We start from the raw sequence: 19,343 nt of genomic DNA on the forward strand, positions 1-19,343 counted from the left end.
TGAAAAGGTTGTTTTGAAATTTACTGGTTTTGAAAGATTACAAAATAAAGCAGCATTGTCAAGAGTAGCCTATAGATGGAATTGATGTTAAAATTCCTGTGTTTGCGTTTATGTGTGTATGTCGTGGATGCTGATTATTGAGCAAATCATTTAATAGGAATTGTGGTAGAAGAGAAGGAGAAACAGTTGTTTTTTTCATAGTATAATTGGGAATAGAACCTTTCTCTGCTAAGTAACAGTTATAGTATGTTACTAAAATATGATTGAGAGTTCTGTTAATATATAAGGACAAAATACTGTGTCAATAAGACATGAAATAATTTATCATTTAAATTGTACTTTTGCAGTTTTTTTAGTTGGCTTTTTAACTTGAATATTTCTATGTGGGAGGGGCGTATACATGTGTGTAGAGGTTTACTCACCTATGTGTGTATCACATACGGAGGCCAGAGGGTTGACTTTGGATATCTTCCTCTGTTGCTGTCCACTTTATAATTTGAAACAAGCTCTCTCTCCCTGGCTGTCTCTGTGGTTACCCAGATTAGCTGTCCACCGAGCCCTTGGACTCACCTGTGTCCTGTTGTTCACCTGCCTCAGAGTGCCATCTCCCCAGATGGGGAAAGTATTTCTGTTTTATAGCTCAGTTGGTTCTAAGAGTCTGATTTCTTCATTTGGCACTACATAGTCTTCTTGATTTGTTTGTTTTCAAGAGAGCCAGCCAGTACTGAAGACAGAAATGAAGGAGCCTATGTAAAAAAAAAAAAAAAATTATACAAATCTTTTGTTATATTAAATTGAAATGATTATGTCCTGGGACTCTGTGCAGACATTTATTACATCTTATCTGAGAAAGATTAGAGTTTAGAAATAAACCCAGTGCTTTGAAGCTTATACCTGTAAAACTAGGAGAAATATGTAACAATATTGTGCATGCTGCTGAAGTCTTGAGTTTGAGGTTAATGATGAGATAATCTAGAGTATGTCTGGAAAAAGCAGAAGCAATGGCTTGTTTGAGAAAGAGGTGTATGTTGTGTTTTTTGTTTAATTTGAGCTAGTGGAAATTTTTGTGAATAATAGGCTGCTAGAATAGATAATATAAATACAGCCTTTGTATTTACCTATGCAGGTAAAAAAAAAAAAATTTACAAAGTAGTTAGCTCTCTTTGGGAAATAGAACTGGTATTCACCTATAGTTTGCAGTGGCCCCGCTTTCTGGAGAAATGTATTCTAAGACCTCTGCTAAAGGTCACTGCTAGTCTTAAGTCCTGTATACAGAATGTTCTTTCTCGTATAAAAGCATACAGTTTTTAATTAGGCACAGTAGGAGGTTCATGATAGTGACTAAAGTTGTAACAATCAGAACGCTTCCTATTTATGGCTTCTACTTATCAATTTAGGCCTTTTCTGCCATAACTAAGCGTTTTGATGTATCGTGGCTGTTTGGCAAAACCAGCATAAATTTTACCTTCCCTTACAATTTCCCAGATTAAGCTGTTACTCTATCGAGGTGTTTTTTTTTTTTTTTTTAATTTAAAGATTGATTTAATTCATTTTAACGTGTTTCAGTGTTTTGCCTGCATGTATGTCTGTGCATCACGTTCATGCCTGTGCCTGCTGAGGTCAGAAGAGGACACTGGATCCTCTAGAACTGGATGGTTGTGAGCTGCAGTGTGGGTGCTGGGAATTGAAACTAGATCCTCTGCAAGATAAGTGTTCTAACCACTGAGCCATCTCTTTAACCCTATTGATTTCTTAGCAGTCTCAGCCTACAAATTCTTTAAAGAATCACGAGTATATATGTGTGTTTGGGGGTGGCAGTGGCTACCAGAGGCATTGGATCCCCAGGGCTGGAGTTACAGGCAGTTGTGAGTCATTTGATGTAATAGGTGCAAGGAATCGAATTCAGATGCTTCTCAGAAAGAGTTAATATCTGTTCTTAACCTTTGGGCCATCTCTCCAGCCCAGCATATGACTTTTTTACCCTTATAATGTTAGAACTTTCACCTTTTCACTTACATGAAGTATTTTATGGCATATTGGACTTTCCAGCCTTACTACATTAGTGTTTTGGGGACATTTAGTAAAATACAGGCTACCTATAGACAGCACTTTGATAGCATGGCAGTTCATTTGATAACTAACAGTAGCAATCATGTATAGCATGTATACACTGGACCAGGTGAGGCAGCTTGAGCTTTCACTACACTACACATAACAGTACACACTTAAACTTGAGAGTTATTCCTGGAATTTTGCATTTCATAGTTTTGGACTACAGTTGACCGTGGGTAATTTAAACTATGAAAAGTAAAATCACCAATAAGAGAAACTACTTTAGCAAAATAGCACAGAGGTTAGAGAATATAATTTATGGGTGAAGAGAGCCATCTTTTGAAACATCCTCTTTGCCAATGCTTTTTTGTGTGGTATAGTTTAATTCCCAAAGCAATCCTGAGATTCTAATAAGAAAAGGGAAAGGAAGGGTCAGAGATTGTTACAGGCAAAGCCACATAGTTCAGATTTCAACTTTGTATTTGGTATGAATCCAGTTTGTTAACAAAAAATAGCAGTGGAAATAATTGAAAGTGAGAGGAAGAGTTAAGCAGAATTTGGAATTATTTAGAAAGAGAGAAAATAAGGGTAAAGGAGCTTAATTTTGTTTAAAATGACTGGTTTTATCTGTGCTGGGAATCAGTCCCTGATTTCCTGGCTTGCTTGCAACTTTCTCTTTTCTATTTATTGGGCAAAAGTAAGTATTCTGTATATTTACTAAATAAGCTGAGAGTTTCCATAAAGTTGAAAAGTTATATTAATGTATATTTTGAATGTATCTATGTACCAAGAATATATTCATAATCCTCCTCATCACTTACTCATCAGCTTCTTAAATATTTTTTGGGGGATGGGTATTGTTTTTTGTTTGTTTGTTTTGTTTTGATTTACTATATAGACTAGGCTGGCTTTGTACTCCCAGTCCTGTCTCATACCTGGCATTTAACGCTCAAAAAAGTTTTCTTAGGCATAAGATGGACATGATGGTGGCATAATACCTGTACTCCCAGGTAGGAAACATTAAGAACAAAATCCCCATTCTCATATAAGTATTTTTAGAGCTACTGGATAATACAAGAGAATGTAGATAATAATTATAATAGATGTTACTTGAGCTGCTTGAAATAGAACCCAATTTGTACCTGAAAAGAAAACTGTACTTTAAAGCCATTGATTTAAGTAGTTGTTTTTTAGTGTGTGGTAGAGATATTCATAGTGAGAAAATCACAGGATCCAGCAATAACTCAGAAAATGAACCTGAACTAGGTAGGATCTTTAACTTGAAGAGTCACAGGAAATGAGTGAATCTGTACTAAAACGTTACCAATACTTGGAGATTATGTAAATGCTTAGTGGATGCAAATGAAGGAGAAAGAAGTGATGCCAGCTTCAGCATCCAAGCTCAGATGACTTTTAAGGAAGGGCAGAGAGGTGAAGCAACCAGTGAATCACCCAGAAAGCAATACAGAAAGTAAGCATGTAATTGAAAAAACCCAGTGCATAAGAGTTGTGTACATGGAATTGGCATATAGTATACAGGATGAAAACTTGGAAGTATTTTGAAGCAAATGATATCTTTGAGGAAGATAAATCTTTGAGGTTTTCAGAGGACTTTAATTTTAAGAAGTAAAAAAAAAAAATCAAATTGGAAAGAACAGCAGTAGAATAAAAATTGTCTGCTTTGCATCAAGTTATCTTCCAGGTTCCACATGTAATAAAGTTAAAGGGTCTGTTGTTGTTTTTACTCTTCTAACTCTGGGTCATTTCTCAGAATAGAATGGACATTAAATGAGGTGAACAAGTGCCCTAAAATATGCTCTTGAGAAAATGACATGCCAAGATTACTAATTATGGGAATTAGACTACCAAGTCTGACAGCATTAATGAGAAAGTAGGTGTTGTGGGTGTTAAGTAATGAATATTACTTATTTCTTAAGTAATAAAGATATTACTAATCTTTCAAGTGAGTGAAAAGAGTAATGAAGAAAACAAGAGCAGAGAATGTATAGGTAAAGATATTGACAAGGTTTTTGGATCATGATAGAAGCTCGAGTGTTATTTATATTCTTAGAAGAAGCTACAGAGAAATTGAGACAGGATAAGGTGCTAGAGACATGCGTTGGGAGTTAATATTTTATACTGCTCTTGCAGAAGACCACTCCGGCACTCACGGAAGACCGCCAGCTCCAGGGGGTCCAGCACTCTCTTCTGTACTATTGGCACGGCCCACTCCCCCATGTGCATATTACTGTATACAGATGCACAGACACACACAATTAAAGGTTAAAAAATCAGAAGGGAATGGCTGAATAAGGCAAGACTGTAAAAAAACAACAGGAAATTAACAATAAACAGTGCGGGGAATTAGTACACACTCAGTGTAACTCTAGAAGTCACGGTTGTTAGTGATTTAACATGGCAAGAATGCCTTAAGCATTAAGAATATTGCCCTCTAACTTGTTCATAAAACTTCCTCATTTGGATTACTGTTCACTGTTCTAGCCATACCAACAACAAAAGTGATTCCAAGAAAATTAATTGATAAAGTGACTTCATTCACCATTGTATTTTTAAGCAAGAAAAATTAAAGTCTTTATTAAATAAAAATTATTCTTGTTAGTGTTACATTTTTGTTAGCATAAAAAGTGAGACATTTTGAAGGTTCTAAGGTTTTATTGTTTGTTTGTTTTTTAACTCTGTGCAGATCAGGCTGAACTAGAACTCTTTCTGCCTGCCAAGCACTGGGTGTTTACGGACAAACTATCTTTCTCTTTGTTCTTTTCCTTATATTGTGCAAGATTTTTTTTTTAATTTCTCTTCTCTAATCCTTATTTTGGTATTACATTTATGTTCTTTATAATATCATTTGTATTTTCCTTAATTTTTTTATTACATTTATTTATTGTGGCACGGGCGTGTTAGAGAGCAACTTGTAGGAGTTGTTTTTCTCTCCATCATGTAGGTCCTCAGATTTGGAGGAAAGCACCTTTATTTGCTGAGGCATCTTGCTGCTCTTATTTGCATCTTTGATTATTATGTTTGTGTTTGGTTTTTCTATTTAATTTTGAAACCATTTTATTTATGTGTATCTGTAGGCATACAAGTGTGCAGGTGACCTCAGAGGCCAGAAGAGGGGGTTGGATAACCTGGAACTGGAGTTACAATTGGTTTGAGAACTATCATGTAGGGAATTGAATTTAGATCCTCTAAAGAGCAGCTAGTGTCCTCAACCATTGAGCTATCTCTCTAGCTCCCACAGATAGTACTTTGATCAATAGAGGAATTAAGAAATAGATACAAGATAAATAAAACCTGTGCTTTCTAGTGGCACAGGTACGGTGCTGTAGGAGTTCGTAACGCTTAGACTTTATAATGCTGTAATATCAAATGGACAGTTTTATATCCTAGCACTTAAAATGACCGTGGGCACAAGAGGAGAATGGGTAAAAATTTCAGAAGATCTTCTGATGTGTTGGTTTGTGAATGAAAATTGGGAATAATATCAGCTTTGAATTTACAAGTAGAAACTTTGACCACTAACTGTGAGGGTGGCTTGCATTTCTCTTTAATACTTTTTAATAGCTTCTACTTGTATAATGAAAGAAAACTATCCACAGCAAAGGTTGAGTTTGAATACTGCATTAAAATTCAGTTTCTGTAGAGTTCCTTTGAAAGGTTCCAAAAGATCGATGCCTACAGGATATTCATTTTCTTTCTGATACCATTCTCTTTCAGTTTATGAGGTTTCAGGTCTGCTTTATTAAGAAGCTAAGAAAATGGGGTGTGTGTGTGTGTGTTGGGAGGGTGCTGGAATAGTTGCTAGTTTGATAGGGATTACATTAAACATTTAGATTAGATTGTTTGGAGTAATATCAACATTTAATACTTAATAAGTATTTGTCTTAAAAAATAGGATTTGACTTCCAATAGTAAAATCAACATTTGTACATTACACCAAAGCTCTAGCCTGTGTATTATATTATTCAATATAAAAGTATTGAATAATACTCAGTTACAAATCTAGTATTAATATGAGGAACCCTTGAGCAGTGGCTGGGGGTCTCATTTTAATACTAATGGGAAGAGTCTTATGAGTCTTTACAGGTGTTCCTAGGGACTTTTATCAGATGATTGAGTTTTCAATTTTTTTTTTTTTAAAGATTTATTTATTATTTATACAACATTCTGCCTGCACACCAGATCTTACTATAGATGGTTATGAACCACCATGTGGTTGCTGGCAATTGAACTTAGGACCTTTGGAAGAACAGTGAGTGTTCTTAACCTCTGAGCCATCACTCCAGCCCTCAATTTATTTTTTAAAACATTTATGTTAATGTCTGAAATCCTAATTCTTTTAGATTCACTAGTGTTGAACCACTACTTTCTTCTGTTTCAATTCTTCATATACTCACTTTTCAGATGTATTAAATCACTCCCAAATTTAAAAAAAAAAAAAAACCAGTGTCTTTCAGCATTTAAATATAGTTGTTTTCCTACTCATTAACTTGGTAGTCTGCTTAGCCAAACAAAGGTAGCTTTTATATATAGCAAAAATTGCAGTAAGCACAATTTATACTTTATTTATCTAAAGTGCAATAATTTAAGGTTCTCTGTTAGATAATTGACCTAAAAGTATATGAGAATTTAAAGTGGGACCATTTTCTCTAGGACTTGCTGGCATTTAAAATAATAACATGAAGGAAATTGGCATTTAAATCAATGAATTGCATCTTGTCAGCTCTTTTTAACTCACGGCTAAAAATGCCAGGAAGCCATGGATAACAGGCAGGGCAGTAGCTAGTACTCATGACTCTGAAAGGCTTTTCTAACATAATTACTACAAAACTTTTGTGTATACACTTGCTTTTAGCTCCTAGGTTTTCTATACCCTATGGTATCAACTTATAACAATTATATCTAAATTTAGGTAATCAAGGCACATAGTAGATATGTAGATAGGAGTCACTTTCAGAGTCATCCTTTTGTTTTTCAATTACACTTGGGAAACCTAGGCTGCTTTATTCTTCCCAAGTGAGACTTGTCATTTGACTTTCCATTTCCTGTTCTTACTTTACCTCAAGAGAAAATAAGCAGTCACTTACTTAGGCCTCCTCCTCAGTCTTAGCTTCCCATTTGTATAGTGACAAAATTTAGACTAAAAAAGAAATGGTAAGAAATGTTCAGCCTTACTATTTAAAGTTTAACTTTATTAACAGTTTATTGCTGTGAGGACTAACTTCCATGCAGATAGAAGTTTGTTGCATTGTTTATTCAGTGACACCTTTGCTATTTCAGGATCCCATGAAGTTGTGCTTGTTTTAGGTTTGGGAGGAGTTATCAGGTCAGCATAGTGTATCCTGTCACTAAGTCTCACCCACAGGCTGCTTTTTAAGTTCTCTCAAGTTAATGAGGCTGTGTATTTGGCAGAACTTGCATGTAGCTTGTAAGACCTTAAGTATTTACTATGTTACCCTTAACAAAACACTCCTTACTGCCAGTGGAACATTTACTCTTAATGACACATTTGGGACCACATTTACTACCCTGAAACTAATTTTCAGTGGTCTTTCCAGTGTTTTCCAGTAATTGAGAAAAATAAGCATTATGTATAAAAATATAAGCCTTGTTGGACTTCTAGGAAATATATTTTACTTTTAAAAAGATGAAAATATATGACTGTAACTCTAATTTTTTTTTTGTTGGCAAATGATGAGACAGTTATTTCTCTACAGAAATATATGGTAGAAACAAGTAAAGGACCCTGTTGTGGTTAATACAAAGCAGTCTTGACTAGTACCTGAGGAAGTTGGAGACAGGCAATTTTTTTTAAGACCAGTCTGAGCTACAGAAAAGTTTATCTGCTTTAATGGAATTGGTTTCAGTTTCAGGGTAGTAGGTTAAAAAAGAAGCAAGTATGCCTAGATTTTCAATTCAGATTAGCTTTATGTAACTCATGAAGGAATCTACTTTCAAGTGATTTGGGAATCAATGTACAAATTAAAATTTCTTAAGGTTCATAATTTTTCTCTGTGCTCTGAGGGAAAGTAACTGTGATAGTCACCTTAGCAAATTTCTTGGCTTTGGCAAATTTATTTGTAGGTACGACAATTTTTTGATATAGAAAACTCATAAAACAGTTTTTAAAATGGTTGAAACCTTAAAAATAAAATGGTAATAAAGTTCACAGATTTGTAAATGTATACTCACACTTTCGTCTGTTTTGGGATTTAAGTCAGAATTCCATTAAGTAAGCAGTTGTAGACACACGGAAGTAGTGAGGAAAACATTAAGGAAATAATACCATCATTCTAACAAAAAATCAGTGTTATATAAACTTTAAAAAAATTTTATTGAGTCTTCGTGAATTTCACATTATGCACCCCAATCTCACTCTCACCCCAATCGCCCTTTCCTTCCATATCCCTCCTCCGCCCTTGCAATTCCCCCCACCAAAGGAAAATAAAAATTAAATAAATAAATAGAGACATCTCGCCATGGAAGCTTTGGTGTGTACCACAGTACACCCTTTTGTCCAAACAGCTTTACCTGCAGATGTTCATTGCAATGAGTCATTGGTCTAATTCAAGGCCTCTTGGGCTTCTACTGCACTATCAATACTGGATCCTCACAGGAACTCCTCTCTGTCATGGAGATCCTGCAGCTTTGGTTCTACAGGACCAGACCCTTGCACCTAGCAGTTCATGATGGGGTAAGGCCAACTCAAAGCCGTGGATCTGGGCCTGGATGGTATCTGAGTTGTTCAGCCCACCAGCTCTCTTGCACCTTCACCACCAGAGCCAGCTCTCACTTTACCCAGGTGAGGGGCGTGGCCACCTCTCCCACTTGCTCTCATGCCCTTGGTGGACCCCTTGCCCCAGCTACCAGGGCTGGCTCTAACTTGCTACCCCAGGTGAGGTACGGGAGTGAGGGGGTAAGAGGCAGGGCCCATCTCTATCTCTGATCATTATATAAACTCTTATGCTTGCATCCTACCCCATTTTTCAATCATTTATCAAGGAGTTAAAAACCTAGAGGTATTGCAGCAATAATTTTGTGGTTATGATAATCGAGTGGATTTTGGAGACAGAAGCAATTGTGGGTGTGAACGGGCTTACCAGCTTATACCCTAAAGGAATAACTCCTAGAAAGAAGATAGACACTCTAGTTTAGACCTTCAGCTGGATTCCTATTAGGTTCCAGCCAAAAGCTGCAGTTTTATAATTGAAGGACCCAATGTCACTTATTCATTCATTGGTAGAACAGCATCACATGTTTTTATCTCTTTGCCATACCATATATAATGTATCTATTTGAAATGCAGATGTGGAGGAATTATAATGGAGTAAATTTTTGTTGATTTCCTATTACCTGACTGTTCAGTCTGTTAGCCCTATACTGCATAAACTTTCTTGTTTTTATTGGTTCTTTGTATTTTGTATATGTATATACAGTAAGGGAGAGCAAGCCATGTTTTATTGATGTATCATTTCTGTAAAAAAAAAAAAGTTGTTGTTGTTTCTTCTCCCTCCTCCCCCCCCAACTCAGAGATCAGCTTGTCTCTGCCTTCCCAGTGCTGGGATTTAAGGTGTGTACCATCACACCTGGCTTGCTGTACATTTTTAGACAGGGTGTCTAGAGGCAGTTGATAAAATGTATGATTAAAGCAAAAAATGTATGATTTTGTTCTGTTTTTTAATCTTTAGTTATTGTTCTGGATAAAAGCAAGTGAAACAACCAACTGAAAATGAAAGTCATTTGTACACATGTGTGCACACAGATGTAGAAGTGTATTCATTTGCATGTGGTAGAGTCCATAGGTTACTAAGAGAGATGTCTTTTTCAGTCCTTTACTACCTGAAACTGGAGCTCATCATGCTGTTGGGCTGGACAATTTGCCAGCAAGCTCTAGGGATCCACATGTCTGTACCTCTCCAGTGCTGATATTGTGGGTCATACATGTCTGGTTTCTTTCCTGGTTGCTAAGGATCCAAACTCAGATCCTTCTGCTTCCATGACTGTCATTTTACTGATTGAACCATCTCCCCAGCCCCTGGAAGTAATTTTAAAACAACTGTGTAACACTGCCCCAGTCCCCAGCTCTTATACAGCAGTTCTAATGTTCTTCTAACATTGAAGAGAAGCCTTAAGAGCAGAGAACTCTCACAACTCTTTCCAGGCAGACAAATTAGAATAGATTTTGAAAGTGCCTAAAGGCATTACTGAAAAGCAAGATCTTGGTGAACAATTCAGAGGAGGTTGATAGCTCCTTTTTAGTAACAGTTGAAAAAATATGAGTTAAAAAGTTAACATTAGGCTGGGTGGTGGTGGCACAGGCAGATCTCTGAGTTCAAGGACAGCCTGATCTACAAAGTGAGTTTCAGAACAGCCAAGACTAGACAGAGAAACCCTGTCTCGGAAAGCAAACAAACAGAAAAGGTTAACATTACCAGAAAAAAAGAAGCAGGCAAAGAAAAGCCTTCTTGAAATCCAAGTTTCAAATATTAGTGGCAGTTTGCCCCTGAAAAAGGACCTCATTTTTGTTGCATCAGACTTAGCAATTTATGCCCTGGTGCATGGCAAAAACAGTAGACCAGTCAACCAACAGTTAGTGGAGGATAACAGCTTGATTTACGGCATAAATATAGGCAGATCAGCTTGCATTTTAGAGAAGGGCAGGTAGACTGGGAGAGCGCTATACTGGACAGAGACACTGAGTAGTCATAACCTTGTCATCTGAGAAATGGTATCAGAACCTACTTATCAATTTGATGATATGATTTACTCTTGCAATTTCAGCACTTTAGAGATAGAAAGGAGAATCATATGTTCAAGTTGAACATGCGCAAATACTGAGCCTTGCTTCATACATGGGCAGAACATTATGAATCACTTGAACCCAGCAAATATAATATATACTGGGCCATACTGCTCATTCTTACTAGGTACATTTGCAACATTCTCTAGGATTGACCGTATATTGGGACATAAGACAGATTTTTCCCTGCAGTTCTGAGGATCAAACCCAGAGCTTACCAAGAGTGCTGTGATAACATTCTTAACTGAGCTACACCACAGGTCCATAAATTAAAATAAAAATCATACTAAGTAAGTTTCCCGACAAGGTGGGATGAAATTAGAAACCAGTAACAGGAAACACAATGAATTCACAAGCATGGAAATTGAAACTTTTTTGTTAGTGAATACAAGAATAAATCTCAGAAGAAATTATTGACTAGCTTGATGAACTAAAACAAGGTACACTAAAACTTCATATCTAATTATCAGTATAAAGTAACCTATAATTTCAAATACCTACAGTAAAAAAAGAAAAATCTCAAACCAGTATTGTCACCACCCAAGTTAAGAAACTTGAAAAAAATGTCTAAAACAAACAGGGAAATAAGATTAGTGTACACATAAATAAAATGGCATAGAAAATTTGATAGAGAGAAAAAAAAATCAAGGGACTAGAGAAATGTCTCAGTAGTTAAAGGCTGCTTTTCCCGAGGACCTTGGTTTAAGTACTAAGACCCACATAGTGGCTCACAACCGTGTTAATTTAAGTTCCAGGGGATCCTGTGTCGTCTTCTGGCGTCTGTGGGCACTACATTCATGCAGTGCACAAGACCCGCGCACAGGCAAAACACTCATACACATAAAATAAAAATACTAAAAAAGAAAAACTGAAAACTGGTTCTTTGAAAACATTAATAAGATTGATAAACTGGTGATTAAAAAAACTGGACTGGACTAATCATGAATGAGAAATGGGGGAATTACCTCCAACCTTGTGACAATAAAACATGGGAAATGCTATTGAATAATTAATATGTTAAAAAATTAAATAATTTGATGGGGTAAATGTCAAGAAAGGCATTAGATATAAAAATTGATTTATTGAGACATGAATAAATCTTTATTGTGAGTTGAATTTTGTCTCCCAAAAATTATGTTAAAAAAGAATAGTAACTGACAGTACGTACAAGTGTGACTTATTTAGAAATTAGATCTTTGGGGTCTTAATGTAATCAAGTTAAAGTGATGCTGGATCAGTGTAGTCCCTGAATCCAATGACTTGGTGTCTTTATAAGGTTAGAGACTTGGAGAGACAGACAAACATAAAGAGGGAAAGGGACACATAAAGATAGAAGCAGAGGTTTGATTACATCATCATAAAACTGGGAATGTCAAGGGATGTCAGCAGTCACCACAAGGTGGAAGCAACTATGAAAGGACTTGTAGAGCCTTCAGAAAGAAAAGAGCTCTGTAGACATCATCATTTTGGACAAGTAGACTCCAGGTCTGTGAGAATAGACCTCTTCTGCTTGAGCCTTACGGTGATATATTAAAGCAGCCCTAGGAAATCAACAGCCTAGAACAAATGAAGAGATGGAATTGGTAAAGGCAAACATTTGTCTGGGGCCTGAAAGTGCACTGGCTCGGGTTTGGTTCCCAGCACTCACATAGTGGTTCACAACCTGTAACTCCAGATCCACAGGATCTGATAGGACCTTTTGAATTCTATGTGTACCAGCAATATGCATGAATGTTGGCAAACACTCATACAGACAAAAATCCTAAAACAAAGAAAAGAGAACAACAATTATTAAAGAAAAACCGTGGCTTCTGGTTTTACCAGATATTTAAAGTATTAATACTAATTCTTTTTTTGTTTGTTTTTTGAGGCAGGGCTTCTCTGTGTAGCCCTGGCTGTCCTGGAACCACTCTGTAGACCAGGCTGGAGTGCTGGGGCTAAAGGTGTGCATACCAACACCCAACTTAACACTAGTTCTCAGCTAACTTTTTCGTATGAGAGGGAGGGTATTCTTGTTAGGAGTCTACTGTCATCCATATCAAACCAGGCAGAATCATCACTGAAAACTATAGAACGCTATCAGTTAGGGATACAAATGTGAAAAGTCCTTAGTATCTAACAGCATATAAAAGCTCAAATATACCATGATCTAGTGAGGTGCACCTCAGAGTTGGAAGGCTGGTTTAATATCTCAAGATCAGTTCATGATGGCAGAAGTTATGCAGTTGTCTTTGTAGATAACTAAGTATGTGACCAAAACACTATTATTTTTTTTTTTTAATTTTAAAAGCTAGAAATAAGAGATTTTTTTAAAGAAGTTGCCACAAAAGTACTCTTACTTAATATCAAAAGCCTGAGAACAGCTTCTTCTGAAGATGAGGAATAACAGTACCACCTGTACTCAGTACTTCATTTTAGAAGGTTCTAATTAGGGTAATTTGACAGCTAAAAGCAATACCATCTAAATATGAGGGGGAGGGCAGAAGTAAAACTTTATGATATATATAAACTTAAATTGTGTCTTTGATGTCTTTATATGTATGTATTGCTATTTTGCTTGCATGCCTGGTCCCCAAGGAATCTGATATCCTCTTCTGGTTTCCCTGTGTGCACATATGCGTGCATACATACCTTTAAAGGAAGGAGAAGGGGTTGGGCATGTAGCTGAGAAATAGAGCATTTGCCTGGCAAATGTGAGGCCTGTGTTAGAGCTTCTGTACTACTAAAACATGCATGCACTCATGAACACAAGTACTTACATGCTGCTAAAGCAGCATTAATGAAACCTAGAGAAAACACTTTTATGTTCCTAATAGAATATATCAGTAACTTTTAACAATAAAAACATAGTCTAAGCTGGGTGCGGTGGCACACACCTATAATCCCAGGGGAGGCAGAGGCAGGCCTGTCTGCAAAGCGAGTCCAGGAGAGCCAAGGCTACACAGAGAAAGCCTGTCTCATAAAAACAAAACATATGGAGATAACCTAGAACCCCTGCACAAATGTAGCCCATGGCAGTTCAGTGTCCATGTGGCTTTCATAGTAATGGGAAGAGGGACTGCCTCTGACGTGAACTGATTGTCCTGCTCTTTGATCACCTCCCCCGGAATGGGGAGCAGCCTTACCAGGCCACAGAAGATGACAATGCAGCCACTCCTGATGAGATCTGATAGATTAAGATCAGAAGGAAGGAGAGGGGGACCTCCCCTATCAGTGGACTTGGGGAAGGGCAGGCATGAAGAAGGGGGAGGGAAGGTGGGATTGGGAGGGGAAGAGGGAGGGGTTTATGGGGGGATACAAAGTGAATAAAGTGTAATTAATAAAAATTTAAAAAACATAGTCTAATTAAAAAGTGTGCAGATTCTCTGAATCTTCAAAGAAGTATTTAGATGACCAAAGAACACAGAAAAAGCTTGACATCAGAAAGATATTAACCTAAACCAAAGTGTCTTCATTAGGATTTCCATTGCTGTGAAGAAACACCATGACCAAGGCAGCTCTTATAAAGGCAAACATTTCATTGGGGCTGGCTTACAGTTTCAAAGGCTCCGTCTATTATCATTATGGCAAGGAAGCCTGGCAGCAGGCAGGCTGACATGGTGCTAGAGGAGCCCAGAGTTCTCTATCCTGATCCAAAGGTAGGAGGAAACTGTCTTCTGCAGGCAGCCAGGAGGAGACACTCTTCCACACTGGGTGTAGCTTGAGCATCCGAGAGCTGGGTCAGAGCTGGCCCCCACAGTGACACACTTCCTCCAGCAAGTCCACACCTCCTAATGGTGCCACTCCCTCTGGGCCAGGCATGTAAAAACGTGAGTTTATGGGGGCCAAACTTATTCAAATCACCACAAAAAGCATGGCATACATAGCACTTTTTTTCTTAGGATGGATAATTTTAAAACATTCATGACTACATGAGGAACTTAAAAAGTTTATACATTTCCTTTTTTTCTAAAGATTTGTTTATTTATGTATTTGAGTGCTCTATTTGCATGTATGCCTGCCTGACAGAAGAGGGCATCAGGTCCCATTATAAATGGTTGTGAGCCACCATGTGGGTGCTAGGTCTTGAACTCTGAACCTCTGGAAAAACAGCCAGTGCTCTTAACTGCCTAGCCATCTCTCCAGTCACTTTATACATTTTCATTGTGAGTATATGTATAGCTACTTTGATACTTCTTCAAGTGCTAAATACTGTTAACATATGATTCAGAATTTACCTCTTAACTGTGTAGCTAAGAAAATGAAAATAGACATTTACACAAAAACTAGGGCAGTTAATATTCTCATTACTCATGTGATAGAAAAGTAGAAACTGCCCAAATAGTCATCAGCTATTGAATGGGTAAAATGTGGTGTAGCCTTAAAATAGAATGTTCATTTAGTAGTTTAAAAAAAAAAAAAGCCAACATGGGCTATGATACAGATGAACCTTGAAGTTATATTCTAGGAGAAAAATGTCATCCCCTCACAAAACAAACAAACAAACAAACAAAACAAAAAACCACACACACACACACAAACATGACTCCATTTAAATGAAATGGCCACAGTAAGCATAACTGGCTGCTTAGATCCTGGAGTAACCAGAGGGGGATGGTGGTTGAGTATTAAAGGGATAAAAATACTCACATTGTGATGGTAACAATTTATAGATAAGAGTAAAATCTATTGGGTTTTACGTTGGATGGGTGGGTTGTATCATTGAATTATATTCTTATGAGAGTGTTTAAATATGAAACAAATAGGAATGATGGTAGTTATAATTGGAAAAATCATAAAAGGTGGTTGCAAACATTGGGTATATTTTAAATTTCTGAGATTTGTGAATTATAATATGCTCTCAATTCTTATGTACATTTTATTGTGCAAAGTGTGACCTACTTTCTTGTTAAAACATTTTCATAAGTAGTCTGTGGTGAAAGTAAGTGCATGACTTTATATACTACAGTCATGTAGAAGAAATGTGAGCATAGGACTTAAAGGATGCTTAGGAGGTATACTGTTTCTTTTCTATCTTATTTTCTGTGGTCACTGTCACTGTTCTGGTCTCCTACTTACCTGTGAGAGACAAAGTTGGAAATACGTGCAGAGAGCACTGTCCGCTTAGCAGTGCAGTCTGGGAGTAATGTTGGGAGTTTCAAGGATAAGTTAATTGCAGCATTTTAGAAACTTTTAATCCCCATCTTACTGGATGTATGTTCAAGCACATATGTAATGTAACTAAAAACACTGAAATGTACTTGGAACAGGAAGTGTGTTGTTTCAGTTTATTATCATAGTGCTGGTTTTGACTTATCAATTTAACAATTCAGTAAAGATTTGAGAGCTACCATTACAATAGTTATCTACAAGCAGAATTTAAGTATTTAAACAGTTTTTAAATATTTTAATTGTGTTATACTAGTTTGTCTTACTGGCTAATAATATTTGCCTTTATGCATCTGTACTTTGGACTTTTGAATGGGGAGAGATTTTTGAACAAACATTTCACGCAATATTTTTGCAGGGACACTTAGTCGGTCTGGATGAGCCAGCTTCTGGAGCTGGGCAAGAAGTTTTGCTTAAACAAGAGCACGCAAAAGTCACTCGACTCCAGAGACAAGCAGAAGAGTTCCTCAATGCAGTCTTTTATAGAAAAGGTTGGTTTCGGTGGCAAATGACACAGTGTCTGCTTGTCTTATATTAATCTTACTTTCAATGTCATTTTAAGTTGCTCTTAAAATATTTCTGTATTCCTTTATCACATTAAATTTGAAATAAGGTTAAGACAACCTATTGCCCTCTTTAATTCTAGTGGGAGTGAGTTTTAGTTAAATAGTTTAGAAATGTATTGTGAAACTACAATTTATTAGACAAGTTTTAGAAAAGTAAACTGCTACTGTTTAAATCTTAACTATAAAACCAGCTCTGTAAATTGAAAATTTGACCTGAAATTTCATTTAAAGTAAAAATGTAGTTGAGTATTGCAGTTGTATTTATAATATATCTTTTAAAATATATTTATTTTTGTTTTATATGTCTTAGTATTTTGCCTGCATGTATTTCTATGCAGCATGCGTATGCATGTTAATCTCATAGGTCAGAAGAGGGCCTAAGATCTCCTGCAACTGGAATTAAGTTGTGAGCCATCATGTGGGTGTTTGGAACTGAATCTGGATCCTCTATGAGAGCAACAGGTGCTACTAACCTCAGAGCCATTGCTCCAGCCCCATTGACATAATCTCACTTCACTGATTTTTTTAAAACTTATTAAGTAGGAAACTGTACATACAAACAAAAACTTTCTTGTTTACATTTTGTATAGAATTTAATAGCCTTCTCTGGATTTCTTAGCACATCTTTCTCTTTAAGGAAGCTTGCTTTACATTGGTTTTATAAAGCAGGAAAATCTCTCTACCAGTCTTGTCTAACCTGAGGCTCTCAAGCCACATGCATAGCTCTGAATGTGGTCTAATACAAAATTATAAACATAGCTTAGGACATTATGGTATTTTTTAAAACTTTGCAATTGATATGATGACTACATTATGTTGCAATGTCAAAAAGAGACATGCATCAGTCTTGAGGATTAGGGATTCTTAGAAACAGTTCTATTTTCATTTTATTTTACATGTGAATGTTTTTTCTTTGTGCGTGTGTGCATGCTTGTATGTGTGAATGTGTATGTATGTGTACCACATGTGCTTGGTGCTCTTGAAGGTTAGAAGAGGGTATTGGATACTCTGTAAATGGAGTTATAGATATTAGTGAGCTGCCATGTGGGTGCTGGAAAACGTCAGTCTTCTACAAGAACAAATTCCCTTAACCACTGAGCCATCTTTCCAACTCTTCCCTCTCTCCCTTCTTTCCTTCCTTTGTTGTTGTTACTGTTTTTGTTGTTGCCATCCCTCCCCCACCCAAAACACAGTATCTCACTGTGTAGCTCTGGTTGTCCTGGAACTCACAAATGTCTGCTTGTCTCTGCCACCCAAGTGCTGGGATTAAAGGCCTACATAGCTACATCCAGCTTCAATTCTTTTCCTTATCCACATAATCTCTTCTATGTTTTAATTAGTGAAGAGTCAATCTTTTTTAAGATAGGGTCTTGCTATGTACCTAGATTTACAGGAGATCCTGCCTCTGCCTCCCAAATACTAAGATTAAAGTTGTGTGCCACTATATTAATAAATTCTTCCTGAATGAATATCTGTTTCTTAATTACACATCTTCTCTTTTGCTAAGGTACAGGTTATTATGATAGTTTCTAAAAATGTTTCCTACAAGATAGGCATAGTAGTGCACGCTAGTAATCTATACAGTTGGGAAGCTGGGATGGGAGGTTCCTGAGTTTTAGGCCAGCCAAAACTGAAAGGGAAAAAGGAGTTCTTTGTACTGCTGATTATCTTGGGGACATTTAACCTTCAGCAGAATCAGAAAGCCGTCTCCTTCAGTGCATCCACATGTCCAGTGCTACTTTATACACTCATTCCTCCAGAGATGCCCTTGCTCCCTTTCCAGGTTGACAGTACACCAGAAGTGAAATAAGATTCCAATGTTTGGTTACTATTGGATACCAGATGTCCTGCAAAGTGGCATCAGTGTTTTCGGAACATTAGTAAGGTGAGATGACCTATAAACTGAGGGTATTTATTAACTGAGTTTGTTGTTGGAGGGAAAATACATGTTTTTGTATTTCCATTGTTTCTTCCATTAGATTACTAGGCAAATCAATTTTTTAAGTATGCCATCACTTCCCTTTTTAATACTTATTGGCACTCTGACTTAAATCTCCCAAATGAGTCTTTTAGGCTTACTTTATCAGATTAAGTTCCCTGAGTCTCAAAATTATGTCTTTTTTGTTTTTTTTAAAATAATTCTGTGAGTTTTGTGAATATTTGGTGGTTTTAATAAAGGAATTTAGATTGCCAGGTGTGGTATCACACTTCATTCTCAGCAAGCCAATCTCTTATAGTTCCTGCCAGCCTTGTTTGCATAATGAGTTTCATGCCAGTCAGGGATACAGAGTGAGACCCTGTCTCAAAAACTGGTGGGGACGTTCACATTTAAGATGTAAACTAGTAGCTTATTATCCAAACATTTATAATTTTTCTTCATTAGAACATGTACAGTGTCCTTGGTCTGTATGTTGTTTTAGCAGCCCTTGAAACTAAAGATAAGATGCTTCTCCCCAGTGTACATTTCCTACCTAGTCCTTGGTTAGGGGTTAATCACAGCAGGTTCCTTCGGTGAAAACCTACCTCCTTAGTTCCTCATCTTTGTCCTAGAAGAATAACCTATGCCGAAGTTCTTATAAGCTGTTGGGTTCATAATGTTCACAGTAGGAATTCTTACCTTAGAATTGGTTGCAGAATTTCAGGAGATGGAATTTGCATGCAACTTGACTTCGTATCTTGGTTGTACAGTGGTCTGAGGTACATAGGAAAAGGAACTGTTGCTTTGGAATTGGAAGTTCTTTCTCTTTGCTTTGTATGCT

At 36.8% G+C, this 19,343-nt stretch overlaps 1 protein-coding gene across 15 annotated transcripts in view; it reads left to right on the forward strand.

Moving 5' to 3' along the window:
• Lcor (ligand dependent nuclear receptor corepressor) overlaps positions 1 to 19,343 on the forward strand; it is a 115,800-nt gene that overhangs the window by 50,772 nt on the left and 45,685 nt on the right. For 7 of the 15 annotated variants that reach the window (XM_021650509.2, XM_060389482.1, XM_060389410.1 and 4 more), the window contains one exon: positions 16,377 to 16,509. The exons of 7 other annotated variants lie outside the window; for them this stretch is intronic. Coding sequence is in view for 3 of the 8 variants with exons in the window: in XM_060389410.1 (XP_060245393.1) it covers positions 16,377 to 16,509 (133 nt within the window). In the remaining 5 variants the exon portion in view is untranslated. Of the gene's footprint in view, positions 1 to 16,376; positions 16,510 to 18,371; positions 18,470 to 19,343 lie in introns of those variants that run through there. One more of the 15 variants, XM_060389458.1, reaches the window with a different exon arrangement.

This window comes from Meriones unguiculatus, chromosome 1 (genome assembly GCF_030254825.1).
Source record: "Meriones unguiculatus strain TT.TT164.6M chromosome 1, Bangor_MerUng_6.1, whole genome shotgun sequence".
Lineage (NCBI taxonomy): Eukaryota > Metazoa > Chordata > Mammalia > Rodentia > Muridae > Meriones > Meriones unguiculatus.